The sequence below is a fragment of the Cololabis saira genome, chromosome 15 (genome assembly GCF_033807715.1).
Source record: "Cololabis saira isolate AMF1-May2022 chromosome 15, fColSai1.1, whole genome shotgun sequence".
In the NCBI taxonomy this organism is placed as follows: Eukaryota; Metazoa; Chordata; class Actinopteri; order Beloniformes; family Belonidae; genus Cololabis; species Cololabis saira.
The window spans coordinates 7093444-7113232 of NC_084601.1; the positions used below are offsets into that span (position 1 = coordinate 7093444).

A 19789-nucleotide genomic window follows, 5' to 3' on the forward strand; every position below is an offset into this window, starting at 1 on the left:
TCATAGTGACATGTACAGTCTTATTTGCTCAGGAGTCAATATAAGTAATATAAGTTGTAAAAACAATATCCCATGCACACTCACACACACTTATTTTTTTGTCTTTATTCTTTATTATTTATATATTGCATTATTAGTTTGCCATCACTTTTGTGTAGTTATACTTTTTGTTTTTGTATGTTAATTTTGTGTTCTTTATAACACATTGATGTGAAATTTTAATATCTTCGGTGGAGGCTTCAAATAAGCCCATTGGGTTTTTTGCCTCTTCCTGCACCTATAGTATTTATATTTGATATTTCCTGTATATTTTTCAAAACTGTGCAAAACAATAAACTAAACCTAAAACTAAAAAAAAAAACTAAAAAGTTACGAGTTTGTATAATTTTCTTTGATTCAATGATTGAAGCACAGACACAGTTATGAGGGTAAAAGAGGAGAATGATTTATTCTTTGTTCTGTTCTACAAAACTTTATTACAACATAAAGCTGATGAACAAAACTGCATCTTCTTGACATCAAAGTTTTTAACTTGACAGAAGCTTTGAAAAATATATATACAATATTTCTTGGTCATTTGTTTAAAATTCACTTTGGAGTTGTGGGATTTTTTTGGGAGAAATCAGCAACATGTCACAACAATAATAACTACAATAATAATATTAATCAATTAAAAAAAATCTACCAAATGAAAAACAAAACAACAGATAATCTACCAGATACTTTAAAAGAGTTTTGAAGACTTAAGCACCACTTTATTTTTTGATTAAACAAAACACAATGAAGTGTTATTAATACCAGTTTAGGGCTGATACAATTATTTAGAGTTCACATATTTACTCTTTGCAGGTCGAAACGTGTAATCTGGAACTCACTAAATGCCAATTACTGCAGTTTCATGTTACAATCTTTGTAACCATGGATACCAAGGAAAGATTTTAGCATTGGCTCGATCTCAGTCTCATTGGTTTAATAGAAGCTTCAGCTTTCATTCATCTGTGGTTCATTTTCCTGCTTGTGTTATGATTCCTTACCTCTTGTCATGTTACCGTAAAATAATTGTAGAAAACAAGACGAAAAAGATGCCTTTTAAAACTTGATGTCCCAGTACTGAGGTGTCTCTTTTGTGGCCTCAAACTCGTTTTCAGCTGCAGCAAAGTCACTGTCGGTCTGTGACGCCACGTCAGGGTGCTGGGGGAATCCTCCGGCCTCTGAGGAGAAACAATTATTGTTATATTTTATTCTTAACTAACACGCACATAGTAAACAAAGATTATTGACACTGTAGGGAACAACCCTCGTGCTGTCTTCAGGTCAAGGAAGGAGGAATGGAAGAAGGGAGGAAAGAAAGAAGGAAGAAAGAAGGAAGGAAGGAAGGAAGGAAGGAAGGAAGGAAGGAAGGAAGGAAGGAAGGAAGGAAGGAAGGAAGGAAGGAAGGAAGGAAGGAAGGAAGGAAGGAAAGAAGGAAAGAAGGAAGGAAGGAAAGAACGGAGGAAAGAAGGAAGGAAGGAAGGGAGAAAAGAAGGAAAGAAGGAAGGAAGGAAGGAAGGAAGGAAGGAAGGAAGGAAGGAAGGAAGGAAGGAAGGAAGGAAGGAAGGAAAGAAGGAAGGAAGGAAAGGAGGGAGGAAAGAAGGAAGGAAGGGAAAAAGAAGGAAGAAAGGATGGAAGGAAAGAAGGAAGGAAGGAAGGAAGGAAGGAAGGAAGGAAGGAAGGAAGGAAGGAAGGAAGGAAGGAAGGAAGGAAGGAAGGAAGGAAGGAAGGAAGGAAGGAAGGAAGGAAGGAAAGAAGGAAGGAAGGAAAGGAGGGAGGAAAGAAGGAAGGAAGGGAAAAAAGATGGAAGGATGGAAGGAAGGAAGGAAGGAAGGAAAGAAGGAAGGAAGGAAGGAAGGAAGGAAGGAAGGAAGGAAAGAAGGAAGGAAGGAAGGAAGGAAGGAAGGAAGGAAGGAAAAAAGAAGGAAGGAAGGAAGGAAGGAAGGAAGGAAGGAAGGAAGGAAGGAAGGAAGGAAGGAAGGAAGGAAGGGAGGGAGGAAGGAAGGAAGGAAGGAAGGAAGGAAGGAAGGAAGGAAGGAAGGAAGGAAGGAAGGAAGGAAGGAAGGAAGGAAGGAAGGAAGGAAGGAAAAAAAGAAGGAAGGAAGGAAGGAAGGGAGAAAAGAAGGAAGGAAGGAAGTAAGGGAGAAAAGAAAGAAGGAAAGGAGTAAAGGAGTAAAGAAGGAAGGAAGGAAGGAAGGAAGGAAGGAAGAAAGAAGGAGAGAGCAGGAGGAAAGAAGGAAGGAAGGGAGAAAAGAAGAAGGAAGAAAGAAGGAGAGAGCAGGAAGAAGGAAGGAAGGGAGGAAAGAGGAAGGGAAGAAGGAAGGAGAGAGCAGGAGGAAAGAAGGAACAGGAGAATTAGGTCATTTTGACCCAAAGACAGTACCAGGGTTAAAGGCAAGTTTCCCGAGGGTTTTTTATTGATTTATTCTAATCTTACCAGGTAAGCAGAGGATCTTGGGTCTCTCCCAGAGACCTCCAGACAGACACCGGACCACGGGATTAAATCTTTGCTGGAAACCCGCCGCACAATGAAAACGCACCACTGCGTTGGTTTCATATCGCTGTCGAGCTTTTCCAAATATGGAGGCGTTTCGTACCCTCGGCGGCGGACCGCAGGAAGCTGTTGGAAGAGAAGAAACATGATGATATCAGCAGTTCTGAGGAACCACAACTAGAAAGACACAAACAATGATAATTAATCTAACTCACAGGTCCCTTTTTTACAGGTGTATGCAAGGTGATAGTTGCAGGGTACGTCACTCCAGCGCCCGTTATCGTGCCACACCATCACCACACAGTCTTCTCCAGACAGGAAGTAGCTGTCCGGCTGGCCTCTGTACCAGTTCTCATACAGCTGGGAACACATTTGTATAAACTTTGATTCATATTAAAACTCTACTATATCCCATGAAAATATGTGAATATTTGACTAAAACAATTCATAACCACCTTACATTTCTTATTAATTTACATAATAGACTCAAACAAATTACACATAGAAATTACATTTTTGGTTGCTGACAGTCAACTGACAGTCAACTATTTGTATAATGTGGCACTAATGTGGCACTAATGTGGCACTATTTGTATAATGTTGGGGGTTCTTGTCCACGAAGAAAAAGAAAACATTGAGAAAATATAGTTTGCAAGTTAACATCGGAGTTATCGTCAAAGTAAAGACAGTGTCTTTTGTATTCAGTTACTTTTAACATAATTGGTGAAGACAAAAGCCATATATATTTTTTCAGAGGAATGTTTCTTATTATAAAATACAGAGTTAGAAATATGTTTCTACCTTATCATAAGACATGTTTACTGAGTTCATATTTTATTTTTCATGCATTCAAAATTGAGTTTAATTCAAAAATACTTTATTAATTGATGGAACGTTGTGTTTCTGTGAAAGGAATCAGTTTATGGAACAATCTGAATAAAGAAAACAAAGAATCCAAATCAAACATTACATTCAAAAGAACAATTAAAGCCTGTATGTTAAGTAAATATAATGAAATATGTTAGTTAAGTTTGATTGACATAGCCATAGACAGCGGTAATTTTATTTTATTTTGGTTTTTTATTCACTTAGTTGTTGTTTTTTTGTTTTTTTTTTAATTTATGTGTTTTGTGAAGTTATTTCTTGGAAAAAGGGGCAGATCAGATAAGATTCTTCTTCTTTCTGCTCCCTTTTAATTCACAATTTAAGAACATTTGTATTTGTATTGAATTGTTTTATTTTTTTGAATGAAATAAAGAATAAATGAATGAAAATGAATGAATACATAATACATAATTAATCGCTGTAGGGAAATTATTTAGACATTATCATAAGTATTATTAACAATCCTTTACATTCTATCTTCTGTATTATGTTTATCCAATAAAGCACCTCTTTTGACATCTCCTTTAACTATGTGCCATGTTTGATGCTGAAACATCCTCACCAATGGGTTTCCATCTGACCAGCGGAAATCTTCCTCAATGGTCTTATCATTCAGACCGGTCCACTGGTATTCCTTAAAGTTGCCTAGTGAGAAGGAAGATAAGGTTGATTACATAAATAAGAATGACACTTTTATGTTAAACTTGATGTATCTTAGCATAGCTGTACTGTTGATGTAGTCCTGCTCCTCAGGGGTCATGATGGAGACCAGATGAGCTCCCACCATGCGACAGTGCTGCTCTGCAACCTCCCAGCTCAGACGCTGGCTGAAGTGGCGATAGCAGAAACCATGGAATTTATTCCAGCCTGGTTCACATCCCTCCAGATCTAAAAAAAAACAAGAAAAAAGTATAGGACACAGGGTCAAACAAATGTACACTGGTGTCTCAGTAGGTTAATATACTGAGACACGTGATATATATATATATATTAATGGTAGGGGAAAAAAATCGATATTGCAATATATGGTTGCCCTCTCTGTCGCAATGAATAATCGATAAACTGACTGCAAATATCGATATTTTATTACAACACACAATGGATTTACGTGGTTTTCACTGCACTATTGTTCATGCACTTCAATTTGTCCAGCTGTACAGTGTTTACATTTACAAGACTAGTGAGGTACTATGCAAAATTAAGTTGCTTACTGACTTTTCAGTATTAGAAACAAAGCCGTGCACTGTCCTGGTTTATATAAAACATGTTATTAATGTTCATGCACTTTAATTTGTCCATCTGTACAGTGTTTACCTTTACAAGCCTATGGAGACAGTGAGGCTCTATACAAATGCACTTTCTTTGTACATTGTATGAAGTTTTGGCATTGAATAAATGCATAACTACAGACGTTTTCCTTTTTATGGGTATTTTTTCTTTTTCAGTCACATATATCGTGATATATCGTTGGGAGTGATGTATAGGTCCCAGTTTGTTGCACTTTATCCATTCATTGTTTTTATTGCTTTTATGTTTTTATACTGTGCTATTTATACTTTATTTCTCTTATTTTGATTGCTTCCTTTGCACTTTGGTGGGAACATCCTAACCAATCTCGTTGTAACCTGAGCACAATGACAATAAAGTCTATTCTATTCTATTCGTTGATGAAATTTCTTACAATATATCGAATATCGTAGATATTGTGTATCGTGATATTATCGTTAGCGTGGACCACATATCGCCACAGTATTTTTTTTAAGTTGATTGATTATAAGACATGTCATAGTAGAGATACGATCTTAAAAAATTAAGAGCACATTCAACAGTTCTTAAGAAAGGCTGCAGTTAAAGTGTCCTGCTCATTAGTCGAGGTGTTTTGGGAAAAATGAACCATCTTATGAGACGTCTATGTCCTGTCTGTTTCATGGTCCTAAAGAGAAGCATCAATGGAACAACAACAGTGATGCAGCAGCAGTGGAACAGCATGAGAGCTCACCAGTTTGACACAGGTCTCCTCCGTACGTTGGCAAACACAGACATTGAATCTGTCCGTCCCGCTCAGTGCATGTGCCTCCGTTGAGACAGGGGTCATCCATGCAAGCATCTAAAACACATGAAAGGAGCACGATAGGTTACTCTGAACATCAATTTACAGCTTTGAACCTGTGCATTAGTAGAATTAGTGCATTGGATATTTTTTGGATAAATAAGTTAAATTTGATATACATAGTGTTGTACACTGCATGACACTTTCATAATGAAAGGGGTGAAGGGATCATTGTGAGCCCAGAGATGGCAGCAGAGGACAGACTTGACAGGGTCAGCTCCTCACAGCCTCTTCTGTCGGTGTTTGTCTCATCACACTCCACAGTTAAATTTCAAGTAACTTTCAAAATGCAAAATGTATTCACAACATGCTGATCCTTAAGGGTTTCCTGATTAAAGTTCATATAAGTAATCTTGTAAGGTTTTGGCAACATTGGAGTAAATTGTACTTTATTTTCTTGCTTTAAAAGGCAAGAAAGTTACATTTGTAAAGACCATCATTTTCAAGTTTCAATGCTTATCAACAAACCTTATGGTAATATTTCTTACCCTCAACTGATGCACATGTTTGATTAAGACTTTGTTACTAACTGTTTTTTCCATACCTCAGGGTCAAGGGTCACCTTTTAGTCAAAAATCTGTCAGTGAAATATTTAATAATCATATTGATAGAAACAGACTAAACCACACTTCTACAGGAAATGTACTGTCCCTCAGCCGAAAAAAGAAATCCCAACAAAGAAACAAAGAAACAAGACAGTTCACTTTGGTAATTTGTTATTCATGTATGTCAAATTAATACATACATTACACTTTAATAAAGATCACTGGATTTCTATTAATCATGTCAAAATCATCTGAAGGGATTTAAAGAAAAAAATAAATTGTATGTTTATTTGACACTTTGTATTAATTGAATATTTCCCCTAAAAACTGCATTATTGGGTGTAAACCATGTCCTTATAAGAAATATATAATGAATAAGTAACATGTGTTTCAAGTTATCACACAGTTCAGGTAACACTCTCTCTCTCTTGGTTTTTGTTATCATGAGATGATAGAGTTCCTGTTTAAAGCTCTGGCAAGAATAAAGAGGGGTTAGAATTTCATTTTGATTATAAAAATTTGTAACAGAGAGGGTTAAATGAAAGCGTATCCCTTCAAGCTGAAATTAAACAATTTAGAAAGTGGATTAAGTTTATTTGCTTTCTTGAACACCGTGTAAACGAGAACTATATCTTGTTAGTCATTATGCTCATACTCACATGCAGCTCAGTGTGTGTACTAGAAAAGGGTAATGACTACTTTTCATGAGTCAAACGGGAATCATATGCTCAGTTTGGAGAAGAATATACAATTACCATATGGAGAACCACTGAGGTGTCTTTGAAGTGTAAAAGATCCCTTCTATTTAAAAATGAGGTTTACTTATGATTATGTTCCCTATAATATCTAAGCTTTACTGTACTGACTCATTCATTTCACTCTTCCTGTCTGTGTACATCATGAAATTGTGAAAGTCAAACCTACTTTAGTCAAACTGAACCCGTTACACACTCAATAGTCCTCTTGAATGGGCACTCACATGTAAAACTTTCGACAACTTGTATAAGCTGCTTTTTTAACATGTTTAAATAATATATATGGGTTAAATCCATGCTTTTTATGTCTGTGTTCAAAGACATGCCGTGAAGTTTGGTTTAAAATTTTTAATTCCTTTACCGTGTTGCAGTGATTTGAGCAAAAGTGCCTACGTTTGGTTAGAAATAACTTGGCAATGTAGGTCCAGAGCAGGGCGGCACACCAGCATGCAAATACCAAGACTTCCCTATTGTAGGCTATGATGAGGCTTTAATTGAATGCAGAAGCCTCAGTTAGGTTAAGTTAAGAGATGAAGGCACAGGGATGACATGCAAACTTTACACCGAAAAGCCTCTGTGAAACAGAAGCTCAAACCAGAAACCTTCTTACTTTGGACCAACAGCACTAAACACACTGCATGAGCCTGCTCATGAAATGAAACAGTGTAAGAGAGTATCAGTCAAAATAAATGCACATGCTACAAAATGTATCTAAACAGCATATTTAAGCCTAAAAAGAATGTTTCCTAACATTTTAAAATAAAACTATTATTATAATCATTATTATTGTTAATATTATTATTATTATTCATATTGTTATTATTAATATTATTATTTATTTTCCGGTGCCTGTCTAAGAAGATGTTGAATTTTTTTCCTCTCTGACACAAGACACAAAAACAAGTTGCCTAAACATGATTTTCTGAGGATAGTAGTTTTAATGACTTGTGTTATAGAGAAAAGAAAAGTGTCTATGTTGTGAAAATAATCTAAATCAAACATATACCTGGCCATAATAACAGCCAACTTAAAATAAAATGAATGTCCCCAATGTTCACTTAGTACCTATATTATTTTGACTATTAAATTCTAAAAAACTATTATATATTTGAGTCCTCCCATTCTTTTTAATGTTAATTTGTTTTGTTGTTTTGTTTTCTTAAACTTCTCTTCAAGTGTTGTTTTTTTATACATGTACAAAAATAAAATAAATCAAATCAAATCAAATCAAAAATCAATTTCAAAATTGCTTCTCTTACTGACACAATAATGAACCTTCTATCTATGAAAGTACATTTTTGCAAACTTTGTACTTTGCAAAAGTTTTCTAAAATACACCTCAGTCATTAACTATGAATGAAAAATTATGAAAAAACTTCTCACAATATTTTCAACTTTTTTGTGTTTTTTTCCTCTTTTGCCTCAGCTTTCATCCCTGTGTTCAGAGGAACTACTAAGTTGTAGAAAACTACACTTTTTACTCTGATATTTTTGAACTATTACAGAAAGAAAATTGAAAAATATAAAAGAATATACTTATCAACTCGTGATAAGACAAGAAACAATGGAGGTCAGTTGCCTTTATCAGTATTGGACTTAAAATCACAATACAAATCATAAACAGTTCTGACTAAACAACAGAGCATGGCATGAGTTTGAAACATTAATAGCTTATGGACATTTCCAACCCTGCCGCTACATGCTACCGCTCACAACAAATGAACAATAAACATATTTTGTGCTTGTAATAAAAATGTGTGCTTCTGTACTACTCTGATTGAAATAGCAATTAAAATGATAAAAGTGAAGAGAACATTTAACAGTCAAAAAGCACTACTGCAGTGGCATTAGTCAGTGCTATTACATTCCACATATGTGCTTTTACATTCATAGAAATATCAAGTCTCTATTTTTTTTACATAAGAAACTGTGAACTTTGACAGTTATCAATAAGAAAATAACTCTAATGTGAGCACTGTTTTTGTATGGAAATAGACTACAAGCAAAATATAGTGATCAAAAGTATTTGAAATAGTTTCAGCAAGAGAATAACCATCATTCTCACAAGAAATGGTTGTAGACCGAGCACTTAAACATTCAATCGAACATACCAATACTTCACAGAAGTCGATCTTTGGATGAAAAAGGAAAACATCATGCACAACAACAGTGGACGGCTGCCAAATGTCAAAGGGTGACTGTCCTAGTGTGAGTATCGTGGAGGGGTAGACAAGGAGTCACAAAGATAGCAGTGAGGAGTGTTTGAAGGGGAAGTGAGAAGAGTCAGAAGGGTAAAATGTGTTTGCTGAAACAGCAAGTGAAACAAACATTGGGAGTTGTTTAAAAGTCAAGGGGAGGATTTTGCAGAAAATGGTGCAGAGGCAAAGTCAGTCAGAAAACAGACCAGGGATTTTAGTGCATCATTTTGTTGAGTAGGAAGAGGACGGTTAGGCTGATGAGAATGGCTTTACCGTTACCTGAGGATTTCCCTGTACCGCCTACAGCTGCCCTCTCATTGGGCAAGATAAGCAGGGTGGGTGGCTGGGTGAGGCTAATCTCAGCATCAACCCGACCGTGATCCACCGCTGGGATGACACGGGTCACCGTCTGCGGCTCGGCCGTTTTGTGGAAGAATTTTGGAGCTGTGGTTTTGGGGCTCCAGGTGCGTCTGGACCACTGTGTGGTGGTAGTGGTGGTGGTGGTGGTGTCGGAGATCAGCTTGGCGGCAGCAGAAGTAGGCTTTGTACTCATGTATAAATCTGAAGCGGCTGTGGTTTTTTGACTGAACTCAACATCTTTCAGAGACGCTGTGTGTCCCGCTGTGGTGCTCAGCAGAGCCCACTCCGATGTCTGAGAGCCGAGAGGAGACAAGGTAAAGTCCTTGGTGGTCGGGGTAACATTGGCTTCCTCTTCAATAATAAGGCCAATTTTTACTTCTTCCGTTACCAAGATTGGGGTAAACTTAGCTTCTCCTTCCAGGAGGACAGGAAGAGTACCATTAGGTTCCTCTTCATAATCAGGGGTCGTGGTGACTCCAGCTTCTTCTTCAAAGACATCCAGTAGATTCCCACTGGCTTCCTGTTTGTGATCAGGGGTTGGGGTGACCTTGCCTTCTACTTCAAGGACAGTTGGCCAAGCATCTTCAGCCTCCTCTACATGATCAAGGGTTGTAGAGACATTGTTTTCTTCATCAAAGACAAGGGTTGGGGAAACGTTAGATTCTTCTTCAAATGTGAGGGTTGGGGCAAATTGAATATCTTTAATGAGGATTGAGGCAACTGTAGCATCTTCCTTGATGCTAAGCATTGGAGTAACTTTGGTTTTTTCTTCCACATCGGTAGTTGCAGCAACACTAGTTCCTTCTTCAATAACACTTGTTGGGACAACTTTAGCTTCTCCTTCATGAGTTGGGGCAACATTAACTACTTTTTCAGTGATTTGGGGAACTTTAGATTCTTCTTCAAAGAAAAGGATTGGGATGACTGTGACCTCTTCCTCAGGGGCAAGAGTTGAAGTAATGTTGGCTTCTTCTCCATGGAAAAGGGTTGGGTCAGCTTTGGCTTCATCTTCTACATCAGGAGATGCGGCAACACTTGTACCTTCTTCAAAAGAACTTGTGGGGGAAACTCTGGCTTCGTCTACATAATTTGGGGCAACGCTTACTACTTTTTCAGTTATTATGGCAACTTTAGATTCCTCTTCAAGGTAAAGGGTTGGGGCAACTTCAACTTCTTTTTGTAGTGAAAGGGAAACATTCACTTCCTCTTCCGTGATTGAGGAAACATTCAATTCTTCCTCATGGGTTGAAGCAATTTTAATGTCCTCTTGAAGTGTGGAATTAAATGTCTCAGGTTCATATCCACTTGCTTCTTCATAAGTATTGGTCACAGTATCCAAATACACTCTGTAATTTGACGTTTGAAACTGTGCTGTAGCGTATTCAGTGGATGGCGGAGAAGTGTTCAAGCTCTCTGGAGACTCAGTGGTAACTAAACTTAATCTAGAAACTAAGTGGTCAACAGATGTTGTTGCATGCAGCTGTTTTTCCTCATTTTCCACGTTTAGCATATCTCCAGTTTCTAAGCTTGTACTTCCTTCCTGTCTAGAAATGGAGGACTCCCACAGTTGTTCTTCGTTGGAGATGATTTCCAACCCCAGTTTGTCCATATGGTGCGAGCCGGATGAGAGGGTCGGATCTGGAAATACAGTCTGAGGTGTAGAAGGAGCTCTGCTATCCAAACTAGAAGAAGGTGGGTGGGTAGTGAAGTCAGGATCGGAAGACTGTGATGCGGAGATGAAGGGGAAGGTGACAGCTTCCACTTCTGTGTCTTTCTCTGGAAAAGAGCACAAGACATTTTTGGGGCTGTAAATACATTGGTTAAAAGTATGATAGCTACAGGAATGGCTACACATTTTGATCCACACCAGTACACAAGAGTCTACCAGGTACATCTACGGCCAAACATGTTTTAACTGCAAATATTGAGAGGGCTGACTAAGCAAGCAGCCACGCTCATCTCAGTTCAGAAAAGAAAAGATGGTGAGGAACACAAGAAGAACAAGGTGCATGCTTGTTTTAACCCTTGTGCTGTCTTCAGGTCAAGGAAGGAGGAAGGGAAGAAGGGAGGAAGGAAAGAAGGAAGGAAGGAAGGAAGGAAGGAAGGAAGGAAGGAAGGAAGGAAGGAAGGAAGGAAGGAAGGAAGGAAAGAAGGAAGGGAGGAAGGAAGGAAGGAAGGAAGGAAGGAAGGAAGGAAGGAAGGAAGGAAGGAAGGAAGGAAGGAAGGAAGGAAGGAAGGAAGGAAGGAAGGAAGGAAGGAAGGAAGGAAGGAAGGAAGGAAGGAAAGAAGGATGGAAAGAAGGGTGAAAAGAAGGAAGGGAGAAGGAAGGGAGAAAACAAGGAAAGAAGGAAGGAAGGAAGGAAGGAAGGAAGGAAGGAAGGAAGGAAGGAAGGAAGGAAGGAAGGAAGGAAGGAAGAAAGGAAGGAAGGGAGAAAAGAAGGAAGGAAGGAAGGAAGGAAGGAAGGAAGGAAGGAAGGAAGGAAGGAAGGAAGGAAGGAAGGAAGGAAGGGAGAAAAGAAGGAAGGAAGGAAGGAAGGAAGGAAGGAAGGAAGGAAGGAAGGAAGGAAGGAAGGAAGGAAGGAAGAAAAGAAGGATGGAAGGAAGGAAGGAAGGAAGGAAGGAAGGAAGGAAGGAAGGAAGGAAGGAAGGAAGGAAGGAAGGAAGGAAGGAAGGAAGGAAAAAAGAAGGAAGGAAGGAAGGAAGGAAGGAAGGAAGGAAGGAAGGAAGGAAGGAAGGAAGGAAGGAAGGAAGGAAGGAAGGAAGGAAGGAAGGAAGGAAGGGAGGGAGGAAGGAAGGGAGGGAGGGAGAAAAGAAGAAGGGAAGAAGGAAGGAGGGAGCAGGAGGAAAGAAGGAACAGGAGAATTGGGTCATTTTGACCCAAAGACAGTACAAAGGTTAAGCAGAGATGTGACAGGAAAATCATCATCATCCACAGCTCTCCAATGTGTTATAAACAGTTATATACTTGTTTAAGATTCAGTGCAGCTGAAAAAAAATATAGTATGAATAAATGTGAACGCTTGCAGAGTCCCAAGTAGTTCTTGTTAGTGTTCATGGAAACCACAAATTTTGGTTTAGATAAACAAATGCTTGCCATACCTTTGGAAGTATCTCCAGATCCATCTATGGCGACCCATGATGAGGTTAGTGCCTCACTGGGTGATTTAGGGTTTGAGTTGGTGGTGCACCAAGTGTTCCTTCTTCATCTGATGTCTGCATAGTGAAAAACACCCGGGTCAAATTATCTACTGCTGGTTCCTCCAGTTTCACCTGTTGACTGGGATCAGGAACCAAGTGGCCGTCTCCCAGAAACCTTCTTTAGTAGGGCTGCTGTGTGTCTCACTGTCGTTGGTTGGTTGAACTGATCCGTCAGTGGTGAAGTTGGTCTCGTACATTTCTTGTGGTTGCTTCAGCTCTTCAGATGGCTGTGTGGTATCCTCAAGATTTGATTCTGGCACAGTCTGGTTTTCTGTGAGATGGTCATATGCGGTCGTTTCAAACTCAGAGTGGTGAAAAGTGAAGGTCAGGTTCTGTTGGGAATCTGTCTCGTTGTAAATATTGGGCAGAAGTGCAGTGCTCGGTGGTGAACCATATGTCTCTGTGCTGCTAATGGTAGTATTTATCAGTGCTGTAGAAGGCTGGGTGTCATTACTCAATTCCAAAGTTTCGTTAAATGGCCCAAGGAGATCCAGCGCAGACGTTGGACTGAAGGGAGTCTCTATTGTGTCTGATATATCTGTTGTGTTTGTGTCGAGTGGGTTTTCTACAGTAAAAGGGCCAGAAGAAAAGGGCAAAGACTCAAGTACACTCAGAACCTCTCGTTCCACTTGTTCTGATTGCTGATTTAGTTGAAGCTCTTGATCTCTTTCCATAAGAATAACAACGTTTTGTGCAATGTCCTCGGATTCGGTGGCCATGTAGTCCAATGGAGAGTCACTAGAGGTTTTTCTGTTTTCTGTTGAGGACAGGTAAACAATAGGAAGTTTGCTTTAGGAGTTATGAAAACAACTTATTTTTCGAAATTGTTCACAACCATAGATTGTTTTACTGTATAGGTTTAGTACGAGACTGCATGCCCCACCTTTGAAACAAAAGACGTCGTGAAGGCTGAAAGCTTCTGGGAAACCTGTCTGGTTGCTGAACCGGTAGACTGTCTTGACGCCTGCCTGGGGGCCGCCACAGCGCTCTCTAGGTGTCCTGATGGGGTAGCGCACACTGCCGTCAGACAGCCAGCCGGGACTGCAGTGGTCCAGGCCTTCACTCCACGCCAAGTACAACTGTGCTGTAGTTGCGAGCTCGGCCCCTGAACTCCTGCAGTACGACTGTGCTTCATCAAACGTTAATTGCTGGGGGACAGCATCGTGGAACACCTCTCCTAAAAACACAAATATTTTCCGTTATTTATTTGTGCAGCGTATATTTAACAGTCTGTATATGCGTATTTAAGTCTGAAACAAACATTAGTGTGACTAATATTACTAGCTTATCCCAGTTATATCCCTGAAGGTGAAGAAATTTCAGTACCAGGATGAAAGTTATTGCCTGCCCAGTGAGCCTAATTCTTTTACTCTTCGATGTAGAATTGGTTTGGTTCCTCTGAATCTGACATTGATTTTCAGGGACCAGAACCAATGGACGAAGAAGAAGAAAGTGCCTCTGGAATGGTGACTGTTTGTGACAGCAGTGGTCTTGGTTGTTTTGAATAGTGGCTCTTGGAACCTCCTGTACGAGTCATTGCATAAAGCCTGTCCCCCGCCCACTGCAATTAGTGTGCTACATATCATACCAATGGAAATGGCTGTGAATCAGAGGGATACCAAACCCAATTCATACAAAACAATACACTTGAAGTGAATGGGTGTGACTGGCCAGGCTATGAAAATTATACTTTAATAGTATACTGTGTTTTCAAGCACATTCATCCATCCATCCATTATCTATACCCGCTTATCCTTTGCAGGGTCACGGGGGTCTGCTGGAGTCTATCCCAGCTAATTTCAAGCGAGAGGCAGGGGTTACACCCTGGACAGGTCGCCAGTCCATTGCAGGGCCACATATACAGACAAACAACCAGACACATTCACACTCACACCTACGGGGCAATTTAGAATCATCAATTAACCTAGCATGCATGCTTTTGGACTGTGGGAGGAAACCGGAGTACCCGGAGGAAACCCACACAAGCACGTGGACAACATGCAAACTCCACACAGAAAGACCCTGCTGCCCATTCAATTCATCAATAATCTTTAAAAATAAATCAAAGACATGTTCTAGTATTATGATTCATACCATCAATTTGTTCTATGTAGCAATAGACATCAAATAACTCATCTGGCTCCATTGTTCCATAGTTTCTTACTCCTGGTTGTCCATCCATATCCCCATAACAAGCTTCACGGGGCACTTGGATTGGATACCTGAATCAAAAACAGTAAACAGTACTCTCACTTGAAGGGAATCACTACTTACAAAGTCAAAAAAAAAAGGCCAGGCAGAATAAAGACGACTCTGTTATACAGTTATGAATACACAATGGCTTGAAGAAGTTTTTGTCCCACAATGATGAAAGAATACCTGACAGATTGGTCTGCCAGCCAGCCTGCATCACACTGCTCGTATCCATCATAATAAGCTTGCCAGCAGCTGATCGGGGGTCGCAGTCTGTGCACCGATGGCCTCACAAGCCCTCTGGGCCTGCGGGAAGGAGAAGGCGTACCGGCCCAAAGAATCTCTGTAGTGGAACACAACACCTAGACACACAAACATGCACATATTCACACAAAGTTGGAAATATTTGACATAACATTTGCTTATAGCAAACATGCACAAAGTGGAAGGAAAGTGCTACCTTGACTGTGAGCTGTTTGATGTCGCTGGTGTCGTCCAGGCCTTGCTGCACCTCGCAGCGATAGTGACCTGAGTCACTGTGGCGCAACTCTCTCAGCCACAGGGACAGGTCGTCAGGGGAAGAAGTGTAGTTGAACAAAGCGGCGCGGTCTTGTACGCTTCAGTGATCTTCACCCTTTGACCCCGCACCACCAAGATCTGCGTCTCAACCCCATTTGATACCACAAGTCCACTTTACCCGCGGTACGCCAAAGGCGTGGAGGAGGAAGATGTGGGCGAGGAAGACAGAGACACAAAGCAGGGGATGGAAATGGAGCTGCCCAGTGGGGCAAACACTGGACCTGGGTGGGGGATGTTCACTTTGAGCCGCCGTACCCCATCTGAAAATAAATAAATAAATAAAAGGTACAGACTCTTAAATTTACAGACATGGGGATATAATGCCCCTTAAGTTCATATACACTGTGCCCTGGTTTTGAGCTCATTAACCCTTGTGCTGCTTTCTTCCCTCCTGCTCTCTCCTTCCTTCTTCCCTTCCTATTTCCTTCCTTCCTTCCTTCCTTCCTTCCTTCCTTCCTTCCTTCCTCCTTCCTTCTTCCTTCCTTCCTCCTTCCTTCCTTCCTCCTTCCTTCCTTCGTCCTTCCTTCCTTCCTTCTTCCTTCCTTCCTTCCTTCCTTCCTTCCTTCCTTCCTTCCTTCCTTCCTTCCGTCCTTCCTTCCTTCCTTCCTTCCTTCCTTCCTTCCTTCCTTCCTTCCTTCCTTTCTTCCTTCCTTTTTCCCTTCCTTCCTTCTTTCCTCCTGCGCTCTACTTCCATCTTCCCCTTCCTCTTTTTTCCCTTCCCTCCTTCCTTCCATCCCTTCTTTTCTCCGTTCCTTCTCTCTTCCTTCCTTCCTTCCTTCTTTTCTCCCTTCCTTCTCCCTTCCTTCCTTCCTTCCTTTCTTCCTTCCTTCCTTCCTTCCTTCCTTTTTCCCTTCCTTCCTTCTTTCCTCCTGCTCTCTCTTTCCTTCTTCCCTTCCTCTTTTCTCCCTTCCTTCCTTCCTTCCTTCCTTCCTTCCTTCCTTCCTTCCTTCCTTCCTTCCTTCCTTCCTTCCTTCTCCCTTCCTTCTTTCCTCCCTTCCTGCTTTCCTTCCTTCCATCCTTCATTCCATCTTTCTTTCTTCCCTTCCTTCCTCCCTTCTCCCTTCCTTCCTTCCTTCCTTCCTTCCTTCCTTCCTTCCTTCCTTCCTTCCTTCCTTCCTTCTTTTTTCCCTTCCTTCCCTCTTTCCTCCCTTCCTTCCTTCCTTCCTTCCTTCCATCCTTCTTTCCTCCCTTTCTTCCTTCCTTCCTTCCTTCCTTCCTTCCTTCCTTCCTTCCTTCCTTCCTTCCTTCCTTCCTTCCTTCCTTCCTTCCTTCCTTCCTTCCTTCTTTCCTTACTTCCTTCTTTTCTCCCTTCTTTCATTCCTTCCTTCCTTCCTTCCATCCTTCTTTTCTCCCTTCCTTCCTTCTTTCTTTCCTTCTTTTCTTTCCTCCTTCCTTCCTTCTTTCCTCCCTTCTTCTCTTCCTCCTTCCTTGACCCCGAAGACAGCCACAAGGGTTAAGAGTAGTCATTACTCATAATATGAGTAAGAAGTAAGTAAAACATGTTGATGTAAAGTTAGACATACCATTTGGAGGAGGAGTTTGTGTAGGAAAGGCCAGAGTGAGATGGAAAACTGCACAAAGGAGAGGAAATATCTGGACATGCCTGTAAAGATAAAAAGAAGGACTTATACAAATATCCATCCCATCCTTTATCGATACCTGGTTCAATCCCATACAGAGTCACGTGGAGGCTGTTCAGCAGAAAATAAGTGAGAGGTGCCGATGCAACCTTGACGGGTTGCAAGTCCATCTCTTGATTACAGTAATACAACGCTCCAGGGCGATATTACACATTTTTTAGTTTTAAATTTCACACACTCTGAACCTTTAAACCTGTACAGGGGTACGTGGCATTGGAGAGAAAAGGCTTGAGAATAGGCTTGAGTTTAAAGGGTTAAGAGGTGGTGATTTATGACAGAGAAGGTTGTGTATGACAGTGGTCCAGCTATAATATGGTCCACTGACTGTTCAAAATTGTTCAAAAGGTCAAAACCAAGACATCTTTGTGTTGTCTTCAGCACATCATCCACTTTATACTTGAACATGTCCACATATATAAATGAATTAAAAAACAGCTTCAAGGTTTAATTACTGCAATGTTATAAGTCTCAGTCATTTACATTTCTATTGGTTAGTTTTATTTCAATAACATAGTTTAAGAGATTAATCTTACCACTTTATCAAGGCAAATGAAAGTGGAAAAAATGTATCTGGAATTTAAGGATATCCTTGCTGAAAGCTGCATAGTGTCATTGATGAAGACTCACCACTAGACTGCATCACTGATCCTAAAACAGGTAACAATACCTATGATAAAGGAGATGCATAATTTTAATAAATTTTAGCTGTGTACAGTAATATTTTTAGTGAAAACTCAAGTCCAGTCATCCAACAGTTGTTGACATACTGTATTCCAGTCTCCACCATCTGAATATTTAGGTCCTGCATTGAACCCAGGCTACCACTCTTTCAAGACCTGGAATATATTTATGAAATGTTCCGATTATTTTTTGCACTCGCTGAAGGAATTAACCACGTTAAACCAACAGACTCAGACTGCTCCTTTAAAATTTTATTTTATTTTTTTAATGTGTTGCCTTTTCATCTAAAATCTAAAGTCAAGGCCTAGCTCCCTCTTCGTCTACTGGAGAAAGTGATATGTGCTTTTACACACATCCCGCCCTCACTACTGTAATGCCCTGTATGTGGCTACGAACCACATTTCCATCTGACGCTTGCAGCTGCTGCTGCTGAAAAATGCGTCCGCTCAACTTTAAACCGGTAAGAAGAGGGATGGCATCACACCAGGGTTGAGTTTCCTCCCCTGGCATCCTGGTCAGTTTATGATCAATTTTAAAGCTTCATTATCGGCCTTTAAAGCCATAAATGGGGCTGGGATTTCCATATTTAACAGGAGCTTCTTCATGTTCATGCTCTTGCTAAAGCATTACAGTCATATGACCAGTTGCTTTTAAAGGTGTCCAGAACAAGAATCTAAATGAGGGACGATCGGGCTTTGAAGGTTCCAGCACCTAAACTGAGGAACGGCTTCCAGCACACATAAGCTCTGCTCATGTTAGGACTTTTAACCCTTTTTAACTGTCTTTGGGTCAAAATGACCTCCTTCTTCCCTTCCTCTTTTCTCCCTCCCTTCTTTCCTTCCTTCCTTCCTTCCTTCCTTCCTTCCTTCCTTCCTTCCTTCCTTCCTTCCTTCCTTCCTTCCTTCCTTCCTTCCTTCCTTCCTTCCTTCCTTCCTTCCTTCCTTCCTTCTTTTCTCCTCTCCTTCTTTTCTCCCTTCCTTCCTTCTTTTCTTTCCTCATGCTCTCTCCTTCCTTCTTCCCTTCCTCTTTTCTCCCTTCCTTCCTTCTTTCCTTGTTTTCTCCCTTCCTTCCTTCCTTCCTTCCTTCCTTCCTTCCTTCCTTCCTTCCTTCCTTCCTTCCTTCCTTCCTTCCTTCCTTCCTTCCTTCTTTTCTCCTTTCCTTATTTTCTCCCTTCCTTCCTTCCTTCTTTTCTTTCCTCATGCTCTCTCCTTCCTTCTTCCCTTCCTCTTTTCTCCCTTCCTTCCTTCCTTCCTTCCTTCCTTCATTCATTCCTTCCTTCCTTCCTTCCTTCCTTCCTTCCTTCCTTCCTTCCTTCCTTCCTTCCTTCCTTCCTTCCTTCCTTCCTTCCTTCCTTCCTTCCTTCCTTCCTTCCTTCCTTCCTTCCTTCCTTCTTTCCTCCCTTCTTCTCTTCCTCCTTCCTTGACCTGAAGACAGCACAAGGGTTAAATCTCTTTTGAAAGCACATCTAGTGTTTTATCCCAACAGTTTCTTTAGTTTTATTAGTTTCGTCATTTAAATGTTTCTATTTAAGGGTGATGTTACGTTATATTTAATCACCATTTAATACTATTTTATAAAGTTTAATATATTGTGTTTTATCTTTGTTTTGTGAAGCACTTTAGTTTTAAATGCACCATCTAAATAAAGTTGACTATAATAACTATGCACCGAACCCACAGCTTCACACAGTTTCAACATAAACCAAGTGTCACAACTTGCTTGCAGCATGACATTTTTCCTGAGTCTTTCAAAAAAACTGTCAGTCATAGAAAACAAATGGACTATTACAGTTATAAATAGAGAGAAAGAATCCCTTTGTTTTGAAATAGTTTTGGAATAATATCTAAAATCACCAGAGCCCCATGATATTGTAAATTAAGTATATTTTATAAATACATCTTAACTGAAGCAATACAGTATAAAAGCCCAGCTTCTCTGGTTTCCAAAGGGAAGCGAGTGGCCCCGGCTGCTGACCAAGCCGTTCATCACTTCCATCAGCTAATGACACAGTGTTTCAGCCTGGCGGCGTCCAGCCAGCTCTCTGTCACCAGTCTGGCCCTGTTATTAACCCAGCAGGCATGGCAGGACGTCCACAGTTACCTCACACAACCTCCGCCATGA

General features: G+C 40.4%; 1 protein-coding gene across 1 annotated transcript; it reads right to left on the reverse strand.

The window, feature by feature from the left end:
- Positions 1-426: 426 nt before the first annotated feature.
- LOC133461404 (brevican core protein-like) lies at positions 427-17097 on the reverse strand. The gene is given in 17 exon segments (XM_061742302.1): positions 427-1211; positions 2468-2650; positions 2740-2884; positions 3972-4054; positions 4139-4297; positions 5409-5516; positions 9297-11153; positions 12477-12532; positions 12648-13332; positions 13459-13752; positions 14670-14797; positions 14955-15013; positions 15015-15132; positions 15230-15377; positions 15380-15459; positions 16871-16918; positions 17024-17097. Coding segments are annotated over 17 exon segments (4347 nt in total). The 3' UTR covers positions 427-1089.
- Between the last annotated feature and the right edge of the window lie 2692 nt (positions 17098-19789).